Source organism: Lobosporangium transversale, assembly GCF_002105155.1.
Source record: "Lobosporangium transversale strain NRRL 3116 chromosome Unknown BCR41scaffold_2, whole genome shotgun sequence".
In the NCBI taxonomy this organism is placed as follows: Eukaryota; Fungi; Mortierellomycota; class Mortierellomycetes; order Mortierellales; family Mortierellaceae; genus Lobosporangium; species Lobosporangium transversale.
Window position 1 is genome coordinate 255,329 of NW_019028980.1, and position 19,044 is coordinate 274,372.

Genomic DNA, 19,044 nt, shown 5'->3' on the forward strand with positions numbered 1-19,044 from the left:
AAAAAAAAAAAAAAAAAAAAAAAGTAACCAAACTGGACTTTGAGTGTTATGTTTAGTAGTTGAATGTCTTTCTTTCAAGGCGCATCTCCTTCCCTTGCATCTTTTCTATCCATAATATCCTTCCAATTGACCAGCCTGAGTCATTTCATCTGACCATTCATTTCTCTTAATTCTTTCCAATTTGTATTTTTGTTTTATTTTATATGTTCCTTTGAGGAACTATTAAAAAAAGTTCGAAGATTTTTATTCCTTCTCTCCACGTTATTTTCCTTTTTATATAAACATATTTCATCATGGGAAAAATCCAGAAGAAGACCGGAAAGGGTAAGTGAATCGTCAGTACGTCTGTCCAAGAGCTACAAGTTTATTTTGTTTATTTATTTGACCAAATATATTCATTTTCAACAATACACATGTAGGACGTCTGGACAAGTACTATCACATGGCCAAGGAGCAGGGCTATCGTGCTCGTTCTGCGTTCAAACTGGTCCAATTGAATAAGAAATACAACTTCTTGGAACGATCCAAGGTCTTGATTGATCTGTGTGCTGCTCCAGGAGGTTGGTTGCAGGTCGCTGCAAAGATGATGCCAGTCAGTAGTTTGATCGTTGGTGTCGATCTGGCTCCTATCAAACCCTTGCCTAATGTCATCACTTTTGTCGAGGACATTACTACCGAGAAATGCCGAGCCACTCTTCGGTCTACACTCAAGACCTGGAAGGCCGATGTGTAAGTCTTTATTTAATTTACTTAATTTTAAACAGTGTGAAAGAAACATATAATAATACAAGCTTACATTTTTTTTTCTCTTTGTTTCTATTTTTAAATATATATAAAGTGTACTGCACGATGGTGCTCCCAATGTTGGTGCTGCATGGGTACAGGATGCGTTTACACAATCTGAACTGGTATTACAATCCCTTAAGTTGGCGACTGAGTTCCTCAACAAAGGTGGTTGGTTTGTCACTAAGGTCTTCCGATCCAAAGATTACAACAATCTTATGTGGGTCTTTCAACAGTTGTTCAAGAAGGTCGAGGCCACCAAGCCTCCTTCTTCCAGAAATGTCTCTGCAGAAATTTTCGTAGTTTGTCGTGATTTCTTGGCCCCCAAGAAGATTGATCCCAAGTTCCTGGATCCCAAACATGTCTTTTCAGATATTGATACTGGAATGGTTTCACAGCCTATGGATGTATTCCATCCTGAAAAACATAAGCGTCAGCGTGAAGGATATGAGGATGGAAACTATATATTGCACAAAACTATGGATGCTTGGGAGTTCATTACTCATCAGGAACCGGTAACTGTTCTCGGCAGCGTTAACAAGTTTTCATTCGACTCTGAAGAATCCAAAGAAAAGCTTTTGAAGAGTGTTGAGACAACTGAGGAAATTAGGGCATGCTGTGAGGATTTGAAAGTCCTGGGAAAGAAGGATTTTAAGAGCCTTCTCAAGTGGCGTCTTAATATTCGTCTACAAGTCGGTCTGGACAAGAAGCCTGAGCCCAAATCCACGGCTCAGGAGACCGTTGAGGTAACAGCATTAGATGATATTGAGGCTGTGGAGGAGCACGCTGCAGCTGCAGCTGCTGAGGAGTCTCGTTTGGAGCGCATTCGTCGTCGTCAGAAAAACGAGCGTGTTCAGAAGAATGTCCAGAGAATGCAGTTGGGCATGATCATACCTACAGATATCGGTTTGGAGCAGGATGGACCAGATGGCCAGTCATTATTCTCATTGACTAACATTAAAAAGGCGGGAAGCTTGAAGATGGTCCGCAAAGGTGACACAGATGTGGATCCTGAAGAGTTCAATGCGGAGATGGACATGGGTGAAGACATTGTCACTGGTGAACAGGACACAAAGGCTATCTCAAAGCGAAAGAGTAAGAGTATGGTCCGGGAGGACATTGATGCCCAATTCGTCAATGAGAACGAGATGGAGAGCGATGAAGAGCATGATGCAGCCTTGATGGAGGAACTGGATGAGATGTATGCACAGTACAAGGAACGTCAGCTCGAACGTGATGCTAAAATGCGTGCCAAGACGAAACGCGAGGATAAAGGCGAGTGGAAAGGTTTCAAGAAAGATGGATCTGGAGATGAGGGTTCTGAATCTGAGGATGAAGAATATGAGAAGGCTCTTCAACAACCTGATGATGATACCTCGGATTCAGACTCGGATTCAGATCCTGGTATTGATGATGATGACTTGCCTGAAACAAAAAACACAAAGAAAATGTTTAAAAAGAACTCAAAGAACCCATTACTAGTTGGCTTGGATGACAAGGAACAGGCTGAACTTCGCCAGAAGACTGAGAGCGGTTTAACCAAAGGGGCCAAAATGTTCTTTGATCAGGATATGTTTAAAAATTTAGTCGGCGCGGATGAAGAGGATGAGGACGAGGATGAGGACGAGGATGAGGATGAGGATGAAAGCGAAGAGGAGGAAGAGGAAGAAGAGGAGGATGCTGATGATGAAAGCAATGATGACGATAATGAAGATGAAAACCAGAATGACATCGAGATGGACAGTGACGAGGAGATTCGTCAGCTTAACAAGAACAGAAAGACTCTTAAGCGCAAAGCAGCTGAGGTAATGAATAGTTTTATGACCCTGATTCTTCAAAAAAAAAAAAAAAAAAAAAAAAAAAAGACATTTACTAACAAATCTTTTCTTCTTTGCTAAATGGTGTAATATAGCCTGCGGAGGGTGATGTTGATGATGATATTGAAATGGTTCCCGTTAGTCGGGAGTTTGAGGATGATGAGTTGTGGGATGGTGAATCTGATGAGGAAGAGAGCAAAAAGCGTAAGCAGATCAACGAGTACTCTCTTATCACAGCAGAGGCTATGACGCTTGCACAATCGCTTGTCAACAAGAAGATCACTAAGACAGATTTGATTGACCAAGGGTTCACAAAACATGCATTCGCTGATAAGGATGGCCTACCATCATGGTTCTTGGAGGACGAAAAGTTGCATAATATACCTAACTTACCGATCACCAAGGAGGCGGTCCAAGTCATCAAAGATCGTATGAAGGCTCTGGATGCACGCCCGATTAAGAAGATTGCAGAGGCGAAGGCCCGTAAAAAGTACAAGGCAGCGCAGAAGTTATTGAAAATCCAGAAGAAGGCTGATGCCATCAACGATACAGAAGATATCTCGGAAAAGCAAAAAGCCATTGGCATTGCCAAGCTGATGGCCAAGGCAAATGCCAAGAGTAAGAAACCTAAGAAGGAAGTAAAACTGGTTGTGGCCAAGGGTTCTAACAAGGGCAACAAAGGACGCCCGAAAGGAGTCAAGGGAAGATATAAGATGGTGGATTCTCGCATGAAGAAGGAGCTGCGCGCGACCAAGAGGATAGCCAAGAAGGCCAAGGGAAGCAATCGCAAGAAGTAGATAAACTATTCACCATGTTCTGTGACATTTTAGACTTTCTCCTTCCGTTCAGTATACACTTGCTTCCATTTCGCTGTACTTTTAGTCTCATTTCTCATCCAAGCATACACGACTAGTGCATGCTTTCATTTCCTTTATCATTTATAATCTTCATATTCATGGTAATAAAGCACATTACATTTCATTCAATACCAAAAGCTTCTTTCTGACAATCAGCTGTGAATATGGTGAGCTGGGTAGACTCAAATGAAATGAGGAATATGTGTATAACGAACGAGAGCTAATGTGTACCTTACGCTTTATATTGATCATGAATTATTCCAGATCAAGAGACGATTTTCACTATATCCAGGAAAAGACTTGATTACGGAACATTGCTAATAGCAACAAATTATCTGCGGTTTGAAAACCAAAGGGTAAACGCAAAAAGACACGGTAAAAACTATAAAATGACCATATGAGCATACATTGATGGATCAGCAACCCTTTAATCGAAAATATCAGCAATAAAGCCTTTTTTCCTTTTTCAACAACAAAGAAAGGATGGGTGGCCGGGATGGGACAGGGAAAAGACATTGGCATAGGTAATGAACGTAAGACTTTCCTTCGTCGTTTTCACTGTACGTAAAAGATCGTTGAAAAGATTATAATAACATTTAGCCACATTCAGGAAGAATATCCCGCCAATGATGGCATTACTATGTCCTCTAAAACTGTAGTCATGTGAGTGCACTCCCGAGGACTTCCATGGCGTGAGAGTGTTCATATGATGAATAGGCTAAAAAAAAGTGAAAAAAAGTCTTTTCCACGGGAGGACACGGAACTAGAAGTAAGCAACAAAGCACTGTAAAAAAAAAAAAAATGAATTGACCCCTCTCCCCGCATTGTTTCTTATGCATTCCATCATCATCCTAGTCCACGCGACGCAACGCTTTCCGCCTCCAGACTTTTTTTATTTTTATTTTTTTTAATATAAATACGCTTCGATTCTGACCAAAGTCTTCATGAATTTTCATCAGTAACTCTTTTTAACCCTCCCCACTCTCACTTGCCTGTAAATAGATTACTCCTCCTTCATCTTTCCAACAAATTATATTATTCATCATGTCATTCGATACAAAGGTTTCAGGTGTTACTATCCTCACCAAGGTTACTCCTGAACAGGCAGAAATCCTCACTCCTGAGGCTCTGCTCTTTGTCGCTACATTGCATCGCACCTACGAACCCACACGTCAAGCTTTACTTCAACGTCGCAAGGACCGTCAGCAACAATTGGATCAGGGTCAATTGCCAGACTTCTTGCCAGAGACTCGCCATATCCGTGAGGATGGCACCTGGAGAGCCGCCAAACCTGCGCCAGGATTGGCAGATCGTCGTGTTGAGATCACTGGCCCTGTAGACCGCAAGATGGTCATCAACGCCTTGAACTCAGGTGCTGCAACGTTCATGGCTGACTTTGAAGGTAAGGGAAAAAAAAGTGATCTGCACGGATAAAAAAAAAAAAAAAAAAAAAAAGGCTAAAAAAGTTGGCTCGGTGGAAGACTGTCTTTTTTAAAAACATATGACTGGCTAATAAACCGGCTTTACATAATAGATTCAACGGCACCAACCTTTTCCAATCTGGTCGATGGCCAAAAGAACCTTAAGGACGCTATCCACCAGCGCATCTCTTATACTGCACCCAACGGCAAGCAGTACAATATCCGGAAGGATGGCAAGATTGCAACTTTGATTGTCAGGTAAATACAATTTGCCAGTCTTCAATATCTGTAATGAACAACAACACTGGGCAAAGGTTCTAATTTCATCGCCTTTTCGTGATAATGCAGACCTCGTGGATGGCATTTGGATGAGAAGCATGTCCTAGTAGATGGGCAGATTGTTTCAGGATCTTTCTTCGATTTTGCACTTTATTTCTTCCACAACGCCCGCAAGTCGCTAGAGATCGGCATTGGTCCTTATTTCTATGTACCAAAAATGGAGTCTCATCTGGAAGCTCGTCTTTGGAACGATGTCTTCAACACCGCTCAGGACTATATTGGCATTCCCCGTGGCACTATTCGTGCCACAGCCTTGATCGAGACTATTCTTGGGGCCTTCGAGATGGATGAGATCATCTATGAGTTGCGTGACCATTCTGCAGGACTCAACTGTGGTCGCTGGGATTACATCTTCTCGTTTATCAAGAAATTACGCCAGAGACCTGAGTATGTCCTACCAGACCGTTCTGATATCACCATGACCACTCCCTTCATGGATGCTTATGTCCGTCTATTGATCAAAACCTGCCACAAGCGTGGAGTACATGCTATGGGTGGTATGGCTGCACAGATCCCTATTAAAAATAATGAGGCCGCTAACAAGGCTGCCATGGACAAAGTCTATAATGATAAGCTACGTGAGGTCAAGGCAGGGCATGATGGCACCTGGGTCGCACATCCTGATCTCGTTAAGATTGCAATGAATGTCTTTAATGAGCATATGCCGCAGCCTAACCAGCTTCATATCCGTCGCGAGGATGTCCATGTTGAGGCTGTAGATTTGCTTAACACAAACGTCAAAGGCGCTATTACAGAAGCTGGTATCCGTGCCAATGTCTCCGTATCTTTGTTGTATATGGAAGCATGGCTCCGTGGGCTGGGATGTGTTCCCATCCATAATTTGATGGAGGATGCTGCCACAGCCGAGATTTCGCGCTCGCAGTTGTGGCAATGGGCAAGGCATCAGGCCAGGACAAGAGAAGGCGTACCTGTAACCGCAGAGTACTTGCTCAAAGTGTTGGATGAGGAGGTCGACAAGTTGGCACAGAGCATGGGCGAGCAGGGTTTCAAAGCTAGTAAGATCCTTGAAGCCAAGAAGCACCTGGCTACCCAGATTACTGGCAAGGATTACGGTGATTTTTTAACTAGCTTGTTGTATGATGATATCGTAGAGCTTGATAACCCCAAGGCTCGCATCTAAAAGACTTGTCCACATAATGCATGCGATAAATAAATAAATAAATCGCTTTGTTTCCCATAATTAATGTTCATAAAAATATATATCTTTTCAAACTTCTTTATTCATTTTTTTTTTAAGGGATGTTTGCAAAGCGGAGGCGTCCGTCAAAAGATCGAGAAAAGAAGCAAAGCGTGACCACATCAGGCAACACTTGCGAATATCTTCACGTAAATGTCGATGATTCGATGCTTCGATGGTGCAACCAAGTGTGAAAATTTTCATTTTTTGCTTTCATTGATGAAAAGGAAATTGTGTAGCAATCAATACATCATCTTGGACCATGCTTAGATGTCATACTTGCCCAAATCTAATGTTGCTGGCTCCCGTGGTCATGTATTTTTATGATAGTAAGGGTCACCCATAAAATATCTTCCTTGGACAAGCCAACCTGGCTCTATTATTTAATATAACCTAATAAGCTTTCACTACATTGAAGATTATATTTATTTTTCGTGTCTGTGTCTTCCATTGTTCAGTCGAAGCACACGCTCCCTTTTTCAATCACATCACGTATTCTGCTTTTTTTTTTTTTTTTTTTTTTTTTTTTTTTTTCTCACAGCGCATTGGTACATAGCGAGTGGAGTTCCTTCAAAGACAAACTTTTCTTTCTCTCACGTCTTTCTTTCATTTTCCTTCTTCTCAACATCACTTGCTAATTCATCAACTATCTTTCCCCCCCCCCCACAAACCACAGACTGGGTTACTAAGCGTTTTTTATCATGAAGGTGCTTCTCAATATCTCGTTGGCCGCCCTCTTGGCCACCTCTTCTTTGATCGACGCGCTTACGCTGGACCAGTTTCTTGTCAATCCCAAGGTCAAGTCACTGGCACCACATTTGCTCGAAGAGATCAACTCTCAAGGTGCCGAGTCCCTCACTACTAATCAACAGGACCATACTAGCCATACTAAGGAAAATAAGCTTCCACTTCTCAACGGTATTATCGAGGCTGTCTCACGCAATATTTTCTATGGTGCTGACGCTGACTGGTCCAGGCTTGAGGAAGCCAAGCTCAAGGTTATCCAGGAGCATGGTCCCGAAGCTCTTAAAGCCGCAGCAAATCTGACCGAGATTGATGCTCAATGTGCCTCTCTCATCGTCAGCAGTATTTACGATACGGTCATTAATTTACCTCCTCCTTCTAAGAGAACTCGTGATGAAGGGGCCGAAAAAGACGAGGGACAAAACACTCAACAGAAGGGACAGGAAAACGAAAAGAGCCAGAACGAGGAGTCTACGAAAGATAAAGATGACTTCAGAGAGAATGAAAATAGTAATGTAGGCCCCAATTCATCGCCCCTCTGGGATGTCCTTGGCTTTGGCTTGATTAAATCATCAAACGCAGTCAGGATGGCCAAGAGCATTATCTCTCCTTCACGTGTTTGTGAGACAACCAATACAGCCTACCTTAAAGGTGTTGATGATATCGTTTACTACAGTAGCTTGACCCATGGTCTTGCCGCGAGTGCTCTTGCCTCGGCTCCATCAGATTCAGCTATCAAATCTTTGGATACACAAACCATCGTCAATGCAGTTGGCAAACTTGCAATCGAGATTCAGATGGCACAAAGTGTCGCACGCTTGGTTAAACTCAACCCTGCTGATCCTCAAGTCCGCACCATCATTTACCTGGCCCTTACAGCTGAAAACTCTGGCTCACCTTCTGCCCAAAACGCGCGAGATATCAATAACCTTGTCTATAACGGCCTCGGAAATGACATCCCTGAGGAAATCCTTTACTCACTTAATGGCCGAGCCGCCCTTTCGCTCATCGCAAATGGTACCGGTCGTAGTGGATACGGCTCTACATCTCTCAGTAGCATTCCAGTCGTCCGAAGCTTCTTTACCTTCAGCTCTGAGGTATTGACTGCTAATGGTGTTGGTGACATTCTCAAGTATGTCTTCTGTCCAGAGACTATTCGTGAGGCAGGGCGCACCAAAGTTGAAGTTGTTGACGACATTAAGGAGGGAGCAGAGGAAGCTGCAAAAAAGGGATCAAAGGCCGCACAAAAGGCTTTCAACATCCCTGAGGGGGCAGCCAAGAACGTAGCGGAGGATGCGAAGGCAAAGAGCCAAGAGACCAAGGAGAATATCAACAAAGCAGCGAAAAACGTGGCTCAAGAGGCCAAATATAGTGGTGAGAACATCAAAAACAAGATTGAATATGCTGCTGAAAACATTCGAGCCAAGGTTGTATCTAGTACAGAAAAAGTCAATGCAGCAGGAGAGCAATTTGCAGAGAGTGTTCACGATACTGCCCATGACGCCAAAAAAAATGTTAAGGGCGCCGTTGGTGACATCAAGGGAAAGGCAGTCGAAGAAGAAGAGGCGGCAAAAAAATTGGCAAGCGAAGCAGCTAAGAAAGTTGCAGACCAGGTGGAGAAAAAAGCTCAACGAGTTGCAGACAAAGCTGATGAGGTTAAGCAGGAGCTCTAAAGAAAATGATATGCTTTTTGCTTGATTCCCCTCTTTAGTGTCAATACAATGCGATTATTTTCATTTTTTTTACCTTTACTTCGTACCCCCCAGGTCTACACTCTTGCACAACATGCTCACTTCACTTGTGTAGAAAGGACGGCACTCGTAATAAAATTAAAATTTGGAACATGCTTTAAAACGCGACAAAAAATTCTCGTGTTCCCCGTGACATTATAAAACCTTGTCTGTGCCTATTGTACCTCTTTCTAGTTTACAACTTTACAACAGTATTGGTGACATCCAAACGAATAAAGATAGCAATCAAAACAGAAAGTGTTCGTTATCACCATGAGCAGGGTAATGCATAAAACATTTGAAACAATGGAAATGAAAACAAATCTCAGTTCAAACTTTAATAATAATAGACAATTGACATCAATGACTGATGCTATGAATCTGCATTCATATAGAATCATGATGGAGGGCCTCCTGTGCGGACCAATAACTTTTTCGATATTGGTGTTGTAGGAAGGTATGGGTGGCAAGATTGTTTTGCTTTTACCACCTATTTTTTGGTCCTAACACATCAATGCCGTTTTTTTTTTTTTTTTTTTTTTTTTTTTTCTTTTCTTTTCGATAACAGACGAACAGGAATTACTATGAAGGCCAATGTTAAAAAGGATGCAGATGGACTTGATAATATTGATGACTTTTGGAGCGATGACAAGGATGACAACGTCCATAATGGCTCACAATACCAAGGCATTAATATGATGAATAAAAATGGTAATGGTGGTAGCAGTCATGATAACGAAGATTTCAGTACATGGCTAGGATTGCCTTCACCATCAACACAACGCCAGCGACGGCAGCAGGAACAACATCAACAGCATTATTTGGAGCAGGATCTCCCAGAAGAGCTTTTATCAACACCTACGTCGCGTCGGTCTCAGCTTGTACCTATATCTGAAGGCTCGGGCTCTAGGAGGGGTATGTATTGACACCATTATATTTTAGTTGAATAGTGAGGCATTTTTCAGTTCGTAACGTCTGGTCTTTTTTTTTTTTTTTTTTTTTTTTTTTTTTTCCTTCATCAGGCTTATCACTTCCGGGGGGAGCGATGTATCACAATGCTCCTGACGAATATCAATCCCCTTCATTCCATGCAGTCAAAAAGCGCCTTATCTTTACACAGGAATCTTCCGATATCGATCCAGGCGAGGAAGACGACAATCTTGCGGGATCAACATTTGAACAACACGCACTCACACCATTTTTACAACGAAAATCTCATTCAAATTCTCCGGCGCTGGATCGCCTAGTGAGCGCTTCGATGGAAAAAAATGCTTTGTTTAAAATAAATTCTACCGCAAGCTCACCCTCGCAGACTCTGCCTTCAGCAAAGTCAGCTGCTACTTCAGTCTCAGCTCACAGATCCAATTCTAGGCTTCAAATGAGGAGCATTGTAGAGGCGCGACGTACAGGGCGGTCTAAAGCCTTTGATTTCGGATCAGAATTGACCAACGATGGCGATGAAGGAATTGATGAGTTGAACGATGATGTAAACTGGCCGGGAGGCTATGACGATGGCGAAGGTATTGACGTTGGTATCGATGATATTGACACACCACTCGTTGAAACAACGCCTCCACGTCCAGTCCAACAGAAGGTAAACCCACTCTCATTAGGGGCGCCAGTAGGGTATAAGTTAAAGGCAAATATGGCAACTTCAAAGCCGAATGCACAGAGGTTTGTCCAGAGCAAGGAAGAGGATGATCGGATCCATCATGGCCGAGCAGATCGAGATGAAGACGACGATCGACTAAGATTTTCGGATGAAGATGTGTACGATGAGGAAAATGAAGAGGGAAATGGATACCATGAGATTTTGATCAATAAACATAGGGAGATAAGAGATCCTATGCCGCGGAGGCAGATTGTCAATACAAGCAATTCCAAAATGACTGACCAAAGTAGTAAGGCCGCTGCTGCTAGTGCGTCAGCGAAAAAAAGCAAGTTGGCCTCTAAAAAGGCGAAGACCACAAGCGGAGGAAGCGATCTGGCGGAAGCTAGTGCGGATGAAAATAAAGAAAATGGGCGCGTTCGCTCCTCATCAACACAAAGGGCGAAATCAAAGAGCAACTCTAGAAGCAATAATATTGAGTCATCAACGGAAACATATAGCAGGCGCTCAAAGATTACCAAGGATGGCTCCAGTTCTGCTAGTCAGAACAAGACACAAAGCGGACCGCCTCATATGACTCCTGTAGAATTAGTGGAAGTGCCTGTAGTACCAGATGTTACGACAGAAGAACAAGGAGGTATTTTTTATTTTATTTTATTTTATTTTTTTTATTTTACATTCTTGAAAATCGACGGCGATAGATTGACGATCGTTTAGTGCGGTAAATAATTTAGCCTTGTATTTATTTTATTTCCTATCTCAAGTACGGAGGAGTCATCGAGTAAAGATTGCTCCGCTAAAATTCTGGCAGAATGAGAGAGTTGTTGTGTGTAGAGATAAGGATATGCCTACACCAATAATTAAGTCTGTTATTCGAGCCGAAAACCCAGTGTCAGCAATACCAGGTTTAAAATCACAAAAACGGAAACGCCAAGGTACGGCGGCTGTCGATTCAAGCAAAGGACATCCTGCCCCTGACAAATTGGCTTACCGGCAGTCTCAAAAGCAGGCTCGTGAGATTGACGATAATGAGGATGAAATTGAAGGAAGTGCGAGTGAACTGGAAGAATATGATGGCGAACATGCCTTACAAGGATCGAGAGGGCTCTTAGGGCTAAAAGATGAAGTCTCCAGTATGCAGGCAGAGGTCCTTGTATTTGGGACTGATGAAAAGACTTCACGAGGTAATCAGCATAGCAAGTATGCTTTATACTATATGTCAATCTCTTGACTAATAACGCTGCTCCTAAATTATATATATCTTACCACTAGTCATAGCAGAATCTAAGAACGCATTGCGCTTCAGATCTGTAGAGAGTGGACAATATCTATTTCACCGAGGTCTTGAAGATACCGATTCTCTGGCTTCTGGAACAATCAAGATCAAACGCAATGGAATAAAGCCTGTGAGCAGTGCAACAAAAAACGCAACTACAATCTTTTACGTGATCAAGGGAATCGTACAAGTGACAGTGCATGAGACTGAATTTGTGGTCTCCACTGGGGGACATTTTATTGTTCCGCGTGGGAACCAGTACGGAATCAGGAATAGGTCCAAGAAGGAGAGCCTGCTGTTCTTTGTGCAATCCAAGGCTCCACCATCACTAAATACGATCGACTCTCTCTACAAGAAACCACTCTCTATAAGAAATGAAGTTGTCGAGCCCGAGCTCGGGACTTAATGATATAAGAAAAGACTTTCTGTAAGTTATAAGAAACTATATAGGAATTTCTCATAGAGAAAGACACCAGCCAATCATAGACTATTTGCAAATCCTAGGTATGGAAAACTGTCTCTGTATGTCATGATCCTAGAGTTGCCAGAAGGGTATTACTTGTTCTGTCGCATTCATAGCCTGCGATATATTGAATTCAGAGCACAAAATGGTATTCTCTTCCCCTTCCGTCTCTTCTAATCATTCGCGTACGGGCTGTATAAGCTCAAATACGATGTCAAGACCAGCTTGTGTTTAATGGCTCATGTGGAATAACAACAATATTTTAATTAAATAAATGTCGCGCGGAGGTAATTTTACATGGCTTGCTGTACGAGGAAAATTCTCCACAGCAAAGTGGAGAAAGATTGCTGCCGACCGTGCAGCGCTATCTTCGGCACAAAGAGTACCACAGCAACACCATCTTTTGCCCTCTGTGTGCAAACTGGCTTTCTAATCAACATTTTTAGTTAAGGGGCTTGAGCCTTTATCAAATATTAACCAAGCTCAAAAGTCAGAAATGCTTTTTTATTTTTAATGCATGTCAACATGGATTCAGAACATCAAAAAGGTAATAAATCAATTTCCATGCAAAAAAAAAAAAAGAAAAGAAAAAAAGAAAAGAAAAAGAGATTATGATTACAGAATCGTTCAAGTAAGCTGAGTTCGAAGGCAAAGATCAAGCAACCTCAACAGCCGTTTTTTTTAAAAAAAAAAAAAAAAAAAAAAAAAGATAATAAAAAGAATCAAGGCAATGAGGGTAGAAAGTATAAGCGAAAGACGTGCATTGCCAGTCAGAACTGTTCTTGTTAAAAACAGGGCATTTGCTTCTGTCTCAAGTCGCAAGCAGGCGGCGCTTGGGTGTTCTGTCACGCTTGAACAAACCCATTGATGCAATTGGGGCTTTCTCTGTTGTCATTATGATAGTGGTTTGTTCTTGCCTTTTTTCTTTTTCTTTTTTTTTTTTCCCATCCCGATTTACCCAACATCAGTTGAGGAAAAAAAGAAAAAAAAAAAAAAAAAAAAAAACAAATCGCGTTATTTTTATTATTTCTTATTTACTCTTTGTGTTGATTCTTTTTTTTTTTTTTTTTTTTTTTTTGAATGGTTGAGAGAGAGTTTGTCATGTATTATGATCTGCCTCGTACATTGACTTCAATAGGCACCGAATGAATCCTTTTAATTCTGCTATGGATACCTTTTTATTTCTTCTCACGAATATGCCAATTAACTTTTTCGCATGTCATAATTTTGTCCTAGGTAATCTGCGTGTTCCAAATAAAGTTTTCATGTCAGAAACGACAACTGAATAAAATATGACACAAATGATTGATGTCTTTTCTTCCTTTCTTCCTTTTCACATCTGTTCATCTCTATTAACATTCCAAACCCGCCTCCATGCTTGATAAAGTCAAGAACAATGACGACAATAGTGTTGCTAATGTAGCAACAGTGGCGGACGTGTCTCAAAAGATCCCTAAAATATCCAAGGCATGCACCTCAATCCTCGACAATGACCTTTACAAGTTCACTATGCAACAGGCAGTGCGACAACACTACCCCAACACTCCCTGTGACTACAGCTTCAATAATCGGTCTCCAGAGGTAACACAGCTCTCCGCTAAAGCTATTCCATGGTTACAAGAAAAAATCCAGGCGATGAAAGATCTTTCTTTGACCCCGGAGGAGCGTGTATTCCTGGAAACCAAATGCCCATATCTTTCAAAAGATTACTTGGACTGGTTACAACATGAGTTTAGGTTCAAACCCAGTGAACAAGTCAAGATTGAGTATTTGGATTCAGTATCAGGATCAGACAATCAAAAGATCAAAATCACAGTGACGGGTAATTGGCACCAAGTGATTTTGTATGAAGTACCACTTCTAGCTCTTGTCTCAGAGGCCTATTTCCGGTTCGAAGATCAGGATTGGTCATACGAAGGTCAGTTTGAGGCTGCAAAAAAAAAGCAGAGCGATTAATTGAGGCTGGAGCCAAATTCGCAGAGTTTGGGACACGTCGACGACGAGATTATGAAACTCATCGAATTGTACTCGAAGGAATAATTGCAGGATCGTCATCGTCATTGTCATCATCATCATCATCTGTTGCTTCTGCAGGAGGAGAAGGAAAAGAAAGACAAAAAGGGCTCTTGACTGGAACTAGTAATTTACATTTTGCTCATATAATGAATTTAACGCCGATCGGAACCATGGCTCATGAATGGTTTATGGGAACAGCCGCTATTTTGAAGGACGCTAGTCGAGCGAATGCAACGAGCTTAGAGCGCTGGAGCAAGACATATCCAGATCAAGCGTTAGGGATTGCCTTAACGGATACATTTACCACCGAGGCATTTTTGAAAACATTCCGAGGTCAGGTGGCCAGAGAATGGACGGGTGTACGACATGATTCTGGAGACCCATTCGAGTTTATAAAACGGATTGTGAAGCATTATGATGAAGATCCGCTTGTAGGGCCTGAATTGAGACGGAAGAAGAGGATTGTCTTTTCGGATGGATTAAATGTTGAGCGGACGATTCGATTATTAAATGCAGCTGAGGAACAAGGAATCGAGGCATCCTTTGGGATCGGGACACATTTTACGAATGATTTTGAGAGAGCTACTGCTCCTAAAGAAACTACAACAATGTCAGTGCCAACGTCAACGTCAAAGAAAGAGAAGAGTCCAGCAATGAATATTGTGATCAAATTGCATTGGTGTGCAGATAAGGAATGTGTCAAGCTGAGCGATGATCATGGAAAGGAAAGTGGAAGTCCTGAATCTGTGCTTGAAGTAAGACAGCAGATCGCTACACTTTCATAATAAATGCACGTAGTGAACACATATCACGCGTATTTTAAGTTGGATCATTATAATTGTATTGCTATCAGTATTAATATTAATATTGCAGCTTCAATAATCATATCCAAATCACGCACTGTAAGGGATAACATATACATTCCGTTCCTGCTACACTTCTTCCCACATTGGAATGCAGTGGAGTGTAAGGTACACACTCCATTGACGAACAGACCTAATGTCGATGAAACAATATATATATTTTGATCATAAGGACAGGATAAAATCAACATTCCTCTCTCTTTCCTCTTTCTCACTTTTTTTGTTTGTTGAATGACGCGCCACACTGAAAGTGAAAGGAAAGTGTGTAAGCAATAGATACAGGGGCTTTTTAAGATCAAGAACATGTTTGTGTTGGCTATTATTGGCTCAGAGCTAAATCATCTATAACTCCAAAAGTGCAAAAAAATATAGTGTACAAATCGCTGTCGCTCATGCAACGCCCCATCTGGGCCATCTAACAATCATGAAAAAACAACAACGACAACATGCGTTGAGCAACCTTAAACTCTTTTTTTTTTTTTTTTTTTTTTTTTTTTTGGCTGTGGGCATCTTTTGTAAAAGTACTTGTGTACGATATACATGTATACACAAAGAATGGGCCCTTTTATGCATTGTAACAAGAAAGAGGGGTCAATGCGAAAAAGGAGGGGGTGGATATCAGGCCGGTATGTTGACAGATATGCAGATGAGCTAAATACTGCTTTGCCTCGATTTATTTGAGATCACAAAAAAAACTCGCATATTAAGAATATTAGGAATGGCACTGAAATGAAGAAAAGAAAGAAAGAAAGAAAGAAAAGTTCTACAGTCAACCCTCCATCGACTTTAACTCTTGTCCTCCGTTTTTTTTTTTTTTTTTTTGTCGTTCCATCTCTGGACGGTAGCAAGAAAGCTTCTACTCAGGGGAAGCAGTTTAAGGAACAGCCAGGATGAGAGGTTTTGTGTATGTGGAAGGTAGTCAAAGGAAAAACTATTAGAGTAAAATGATATGATCTGCTATTTATTATTTATATCATTATTATTATCTGAGCGCCAAACCTCTCCCTCTCCCTTTCTCTGACATATTTTCCGCGCATAGCCCACTTGAAGTTCAAAATGTGTCAAGTAAAAAAAAAATATTGCAATTAAGAATGGGAAAGAAATGTCAGAGCATTTGTTGGTGACATGAATATTTTTAAAACGCTCAAATCAATTACGCATACTTTTTTAAAAAAAAATAGAGGAAAATGGATCCCCGCTACAAAATTGGGCTTGCGGGTAAAAAAAATTGGCAATTAATGTTATTCCGATTAAACATCCTCTTTCTCTCCTTTACTTTGCTTTGCTTTGCAAGATGAATGGGAAAAAGGATCAACGAGATGCAATTTCAAATTTGTTGGGCGAGATTTTTACCGAAACACAAGCATGAATGCAAGGGGAGGGAAATTGTGCACATGTGGACAAAGGAACAGACAATGGTTCCCAAATTAACAAACTGTAGATCCTTGACATTGGAAAAAAAAAAAAAAAAAAAGAAGCGGAAGAGAAGATGGTAAAATGGTAAGTCAATTATTCGCTACTCAAGTAAATGATGATACAACATCCTTACATCAATATCAACATCGGCAACGAACAAACGCGTCTGTTGGGATCAGCCATTTGTATAGCAAAAAAGCGAAAGAAAGAGATCATGTCCCGACCAAGCGTAATGATGCGCTTTCTTTTTACTTGTAAAGACTACCTTACTTGTGCATGTAGGCTAAGCTAGTCTTTAAAAAGCAAGGTTAAACAAAAAAATATATATAAAATCGCTATAACCCCGAACAGAGTGAGATGGACAGTGCTCACATACCCATCATCATCACCATCATCGTCGACTGCTACATACAGCCTTCTACCGTATTTAAACCGCACTATCCTTTGTCCGAAATCCTTTTTTTTATTTATTTGTATCCTTTCTCCTTATTTTCTCCTCTTTCCTTTTTCTTTTCTTTTGCTGTTTGATATCTCTACACAACCCCACTCATTCGTTCCAGTCATTGATCACTAGCAGGGCTTAACATCTTGCTATTACACCACACATACGCACACATTACCAGTTTTATATCGTATCTCGACCCCTCATCCTTTTTGTACCAAAACCAACCATCATGGCTTGCCAACGCAATAACAATAACATCTCTCATTCATACACCTCATGGAAGCGTGCCTTGTCATCTCTGTTCGTGTTCATGTCTGTAGCGCTTCTCTCTGCTATCATGCTCAGTCCAGTATCCGCACAGTCCAGTCGAGGTGTTGATTTCTTCAGAAGCCCCACTCGATCCACAACATGGTATCTTGGAGAGTCTGTCAATATTCGTCTTCGTAAGTCATAGCTTTGTTACTGCTGTTGTTTCTCTTTTGTTTCACTAGCTCTCTCTGTGTGTTTCTCTTCCTGCCTCTGTTTCTGTTTCTCTTTCAGATCATTAAAAAAAAAAAAAAAAAAAAAAAAAAAAAAAACTCCCCAGTATCTTGCGGTATATTGCGTGCCTTCGACAATTTGTATAATCCGTTATATATATTGGTTGGCTCCAACAACCACAAAAGAACGAAAAAGAAAAAGAATACCACTGAATCCTTTTTTTATTATTATTTTCAAGCGCACTGCTCTCCCTTTTTTTTTTTTTTTTTTTTTCCTTTTCACAAGATCTCGAAGGAAAGAGAGAAAATACCTTTCTGTCTTAGTCACAAGTGAAAGGAGGGGAGAGGAGTGCAGTTGGAACGAATTCCAAAGGAGAGAAGGGGGATGAATATGCAGTTATAGGGGTTTTAAGTTTGACAAACGCGTTTTTCCTAAACACTAAAACCCAAAAATGCACACTCGCTGATTTTGTTTATTACATTGCGTACATATTATGTATAGGTCGTTCCTTGTCAAAGGAAGATAGCAACAATACAATGATTTTTTTGGAATACAGCACACGTGCCTGCCCAGGATCATCATCACCAACAGCTGCTCGATGGATTGCAAATGAGGACCGATACCGGTACTGTGATAATCGAGCAGCCAAGATCACAGCTTTGGGTCAAATCGCACCTGGGTCAGATTCTATTCAATGGACAATCCCTACAACATTGGACCTGCAGTTGTCAAGAGGTCGATTCCATCTTTATGACTCGAACGGACATACTAGCGACTCCTTTTTGATTCGTCCTCGACCTCGACACTACCCAAGGGTTGGCATGGTCGACCAGATTAGGTTGTTTTAAGGGAAAGAGACGAATGACAAAGCAAAACAAGAGGACAACACCAAAGAAAAATAGAAAAAAAACAACAAAGAAGCAGGCAAGCAGGCAAACAAAAACAAATAAGCAAACAAACAGGCAGTTGACCCGTATTTTTTGCTCATTGTGTACTTTTCCCTCCATACCATCCACCCCCCTTTCTCTCATTTTTAGTTAGTCGCATATTTTCTTGTTTGTTTTGGACTTTTGAGACAACAAAGTCCAAAAATGATTCCACAGCTTCGTCATGAAGTTTAAAAAAAAAAAAGAGTCGAACGTTTCTCTTTTTTTTTTTTTTTTTTTCTTTGTCATTTTGCATCAAGTGAAAGAGTAAACATGCCCTTTCTTTCTTTTTTTCTTCAAACCTTTTTTTCTTTTACTTTCTCCACAACTCGCTTGTACATAGCCCTTTTTCTAAAATGTAAAAAAAAATGGTAAACACATTTATATATAAATAAAACAATTCATCTTTAATGTCTATAAAGTCTCTAATATTCATGTAACAATCTAGACAGCTCGACTCGAAAAAAAAAAAAAAAAAAAAAAAAAAAAAACATAGGAATATTGTACATGTATACCATGTGACTCAATAAACCTGACCCCTTGTCTGATTAAAGTTGATTGTCATTTCTCCTGATTGCTTGACCAAAGGAGCTCTAACGGAATAAACGGTAGCATATTATATTAAGCACAGTATTATATATGCCAGGTAAATAACAGCAAT

The 19,044-nt window shown here is 40.9% G+C and overlaps 6 protein-coding genes across 6 annotated transcripts; all 6 read left to right on the top strand.

Annotated features, from left to right (window-relative positions):
- Positions 1-58: 58 nt before the first annotated feature.
- Positions 59-3,584, top strand: BCR41DRAFT_330707 (Spb1 C-terminal domain-domain-containing protein). The gene is made up of 4 exons (XM_022021762.1): positions 59-324; positions 420-729; positions 839-2,588; positions 2,696-3,584. The coding sequence occupies exons 1-4, from the start codon at positions 294-296 to the stop codon at positions 3,395-3,397; spliced, it is 2,793 nt and encodes a 930-aa protein (XP_021885831.1). The 5' UTR covers positions 59-293; the 3' UTR covers positions 3,398-3,584.
- Positions 3,585-4,277: 693 nt separating this feature from the next.
- Positions 4,278-6,415, top strand: BCR41DRAFT_344725 (malate synthase A). Its single transcript, XM_022022579.1, has 3 exons — positions 4,278-4,859; positions 4,992-5,136; positions 5,227-6,415. Exons 1-3 carry the CDS (start codon positions 4,502-4,504, stop codon positions 6,356-6,358), a joined length of 1,635 nt encoding a protein of 544 aa, XP_021885832.1. The 5' UTR covers positions 4,278-4,501; the 3' UTR covers positions 6,359-6,415.
- Positions 6,416-7,018: 603 nt separating this feature from the next.
- BCR41DRAFT_344726 (hypothetical protein) lies at positions 7,019-9,006 on the top strand. The gene has a single exon (XM_022022580.1). The coding sequence runs from the start codon at positions 7,117-7,119 to the stop codon at positions 8,830-8,832; it is 1,716 nt and encodes a 571-aa protein (XP_021885833.1). The 5' UTR covers positions 7,019-7,116; the 3' UTR covers positions 8,833-9,006.
- An 85-nt stretch (positions 9,007-9,091) lies between these two features.
- On the top strand, positions 9,092-12,476 carry BCR41DRAFT_418255 (hypothetical protein). The gene is made up of 6 exons (XM_022029599.1): positions 9,092-9,171; positions 9,285-9,346; positions 9,458-9,804; positions 9,912-11,135; positions 11,263-11,682; positions 11,771-12,476. Exons 1-6 carry the CDS (start codon positions 9,163-9,165, stop codon positions 12,178-12,180), a joined length of 2,472 nt encoding a protein of 823 aa, XP_021885834.1. The 5' UTR covers positions 9,092-9,162; the 3' UTR covers positions 12,181-12,476.
- Positions 12,477-12,754: 278 nt separating this feature from the next.
- Positions 12,755-15,078, top strand: BCR41DRAFT_344728 (Quinolinate phosphoribosyl transferase). The gene is made up of 3 exons (XM_022022581.1): positions 12,755-12,784; positions 13,625-14,155; positions 14,182-15,078. The coding sequence occupies exons 1-3, from the start codon at positions 12,763-12,765 to the stop codon at positions 15,036-15,038; spliced, it is 1,410 nt and encodes a 469-aa protein (XP_021885835.1). The 5' UTR covers positions 12,755-12,762; the 3' UTR covers positions 15,039-15,078.
- A 1,825-nt stretch (positions 15,079-16,903) lies between these two features.
- BCR41DRAFT_344729 (hypothetical protein) lies at positions 16,904-18,499 on the top strand. Its single transcript, XM_022022582.1, has 2 exons — positions 16,904-17,420; positions 17,959-18,499. Exons 1-2 carry the CDS (start codon positions 17,207-17,209, stop codon positions 18,303-18,305), a joined length of 561 nt encoding a protein of 186 aa, XP_021885836.1. The 5' UTR covers positions 16,904-17,206; the 3' UTR covers positions 18,306-18,499.
- Positions 18,500-19,044: the final 545 nt, after the last annotated feature.

Coding starts and splice junctions, on each gene's coding strand:
- BCR41DRAFT_330707 (XM_022021762.1), top strand. CDS start 294: ATGGGAAAAATCCAGAAGAAGACCGGAAAGG. Junction 730..838: donor AAGACCTGGAAGGCCGATGT/GTAAGTCTTTAT, acceptor ATATATATAAAG/TGTACTGCACGATGGTGCTC. Junction 2,589..2,695: donor TTAAGCGCAAAGCAGCTGAG/GTAATGAATAGT, acceptor GGTGTAATATAG/CCTGCGGAGGGTGATGTTGA.
- BCR41DRAFT_344725 (XM_022022579.1), top strand. CDS start 4,502: ATGTCATTCGATACAAAGGTTTCAGGTGTTACTATCCTCACCAAGGTT. Junction 4,860..4,991: donor GTTCATGGCTGACTTTGAAG/GTAAGGGAAAAA, acceptor TTTACATAATAG/ATTCAACGGCACCAACCTTT. Junction 5,137..5,226: donor ATTGCAACTTTGATTGTCAG/GTAAATACAATT, acceptor GTGATAATGCAG/ACCTCGTGGATGGCATTTGG.
- BCR41DRAFT_344726 (XM_022022580.1), top strand. CDS start 7,117: ATGAAGGTGCTTCTCAATATCTCGTTGGCCGCCCTCTTGGCCACCTCT.
- BCR41DRAFT_418255 (XM_022029599.1), top strand. Junction 9,347..9,457: donor GATATTGGTGTTGTAGGAAG/GTATGGGTGGCA, acceptor TTTCGATAACAG/ACGAACAGGAATTACTATGA. Junction 11,136..11,262: donor TACGACAGAAGAACAAGGAG/GTATTTTTTATT, acceptor TCCTATCTCAAG/TACGGAGGAGTCATCGAGTA.
- BCR41DRAFT_344728 (XM_022022581.1), top strand. CDS start 12,763: ATGGATTCAGAACATCAAAAAG. Junction 12,785..13,624: donor GGATTCAGAACATCAAAAAG/GTAATAAATCAA, acceptor TGCTTGATAAAG/TCAAGAACAATGACGACAAT. Junction 14,156..14,181: donor TCAGGATTGGTCATACGAAG/GTCAGTTTGAGG, acceptor GCAAAAAAAAAG/CAGAGCGATTAATTGAGGCT.
- BCR41DRAFT_344729 (XM_022022582.1), top strand. CDS start 17,207: ATGGCTTGCCAACGCAATAACAATAACATCTCTCATTCATACACCTCA. Junction 17,421..17,958: donor GTCTGTCAATATTCGTCTTC/GTAAGTCATAGC, acceptor TATTATGTATAG/GTCGTTCCTTGTCAAAGGAA.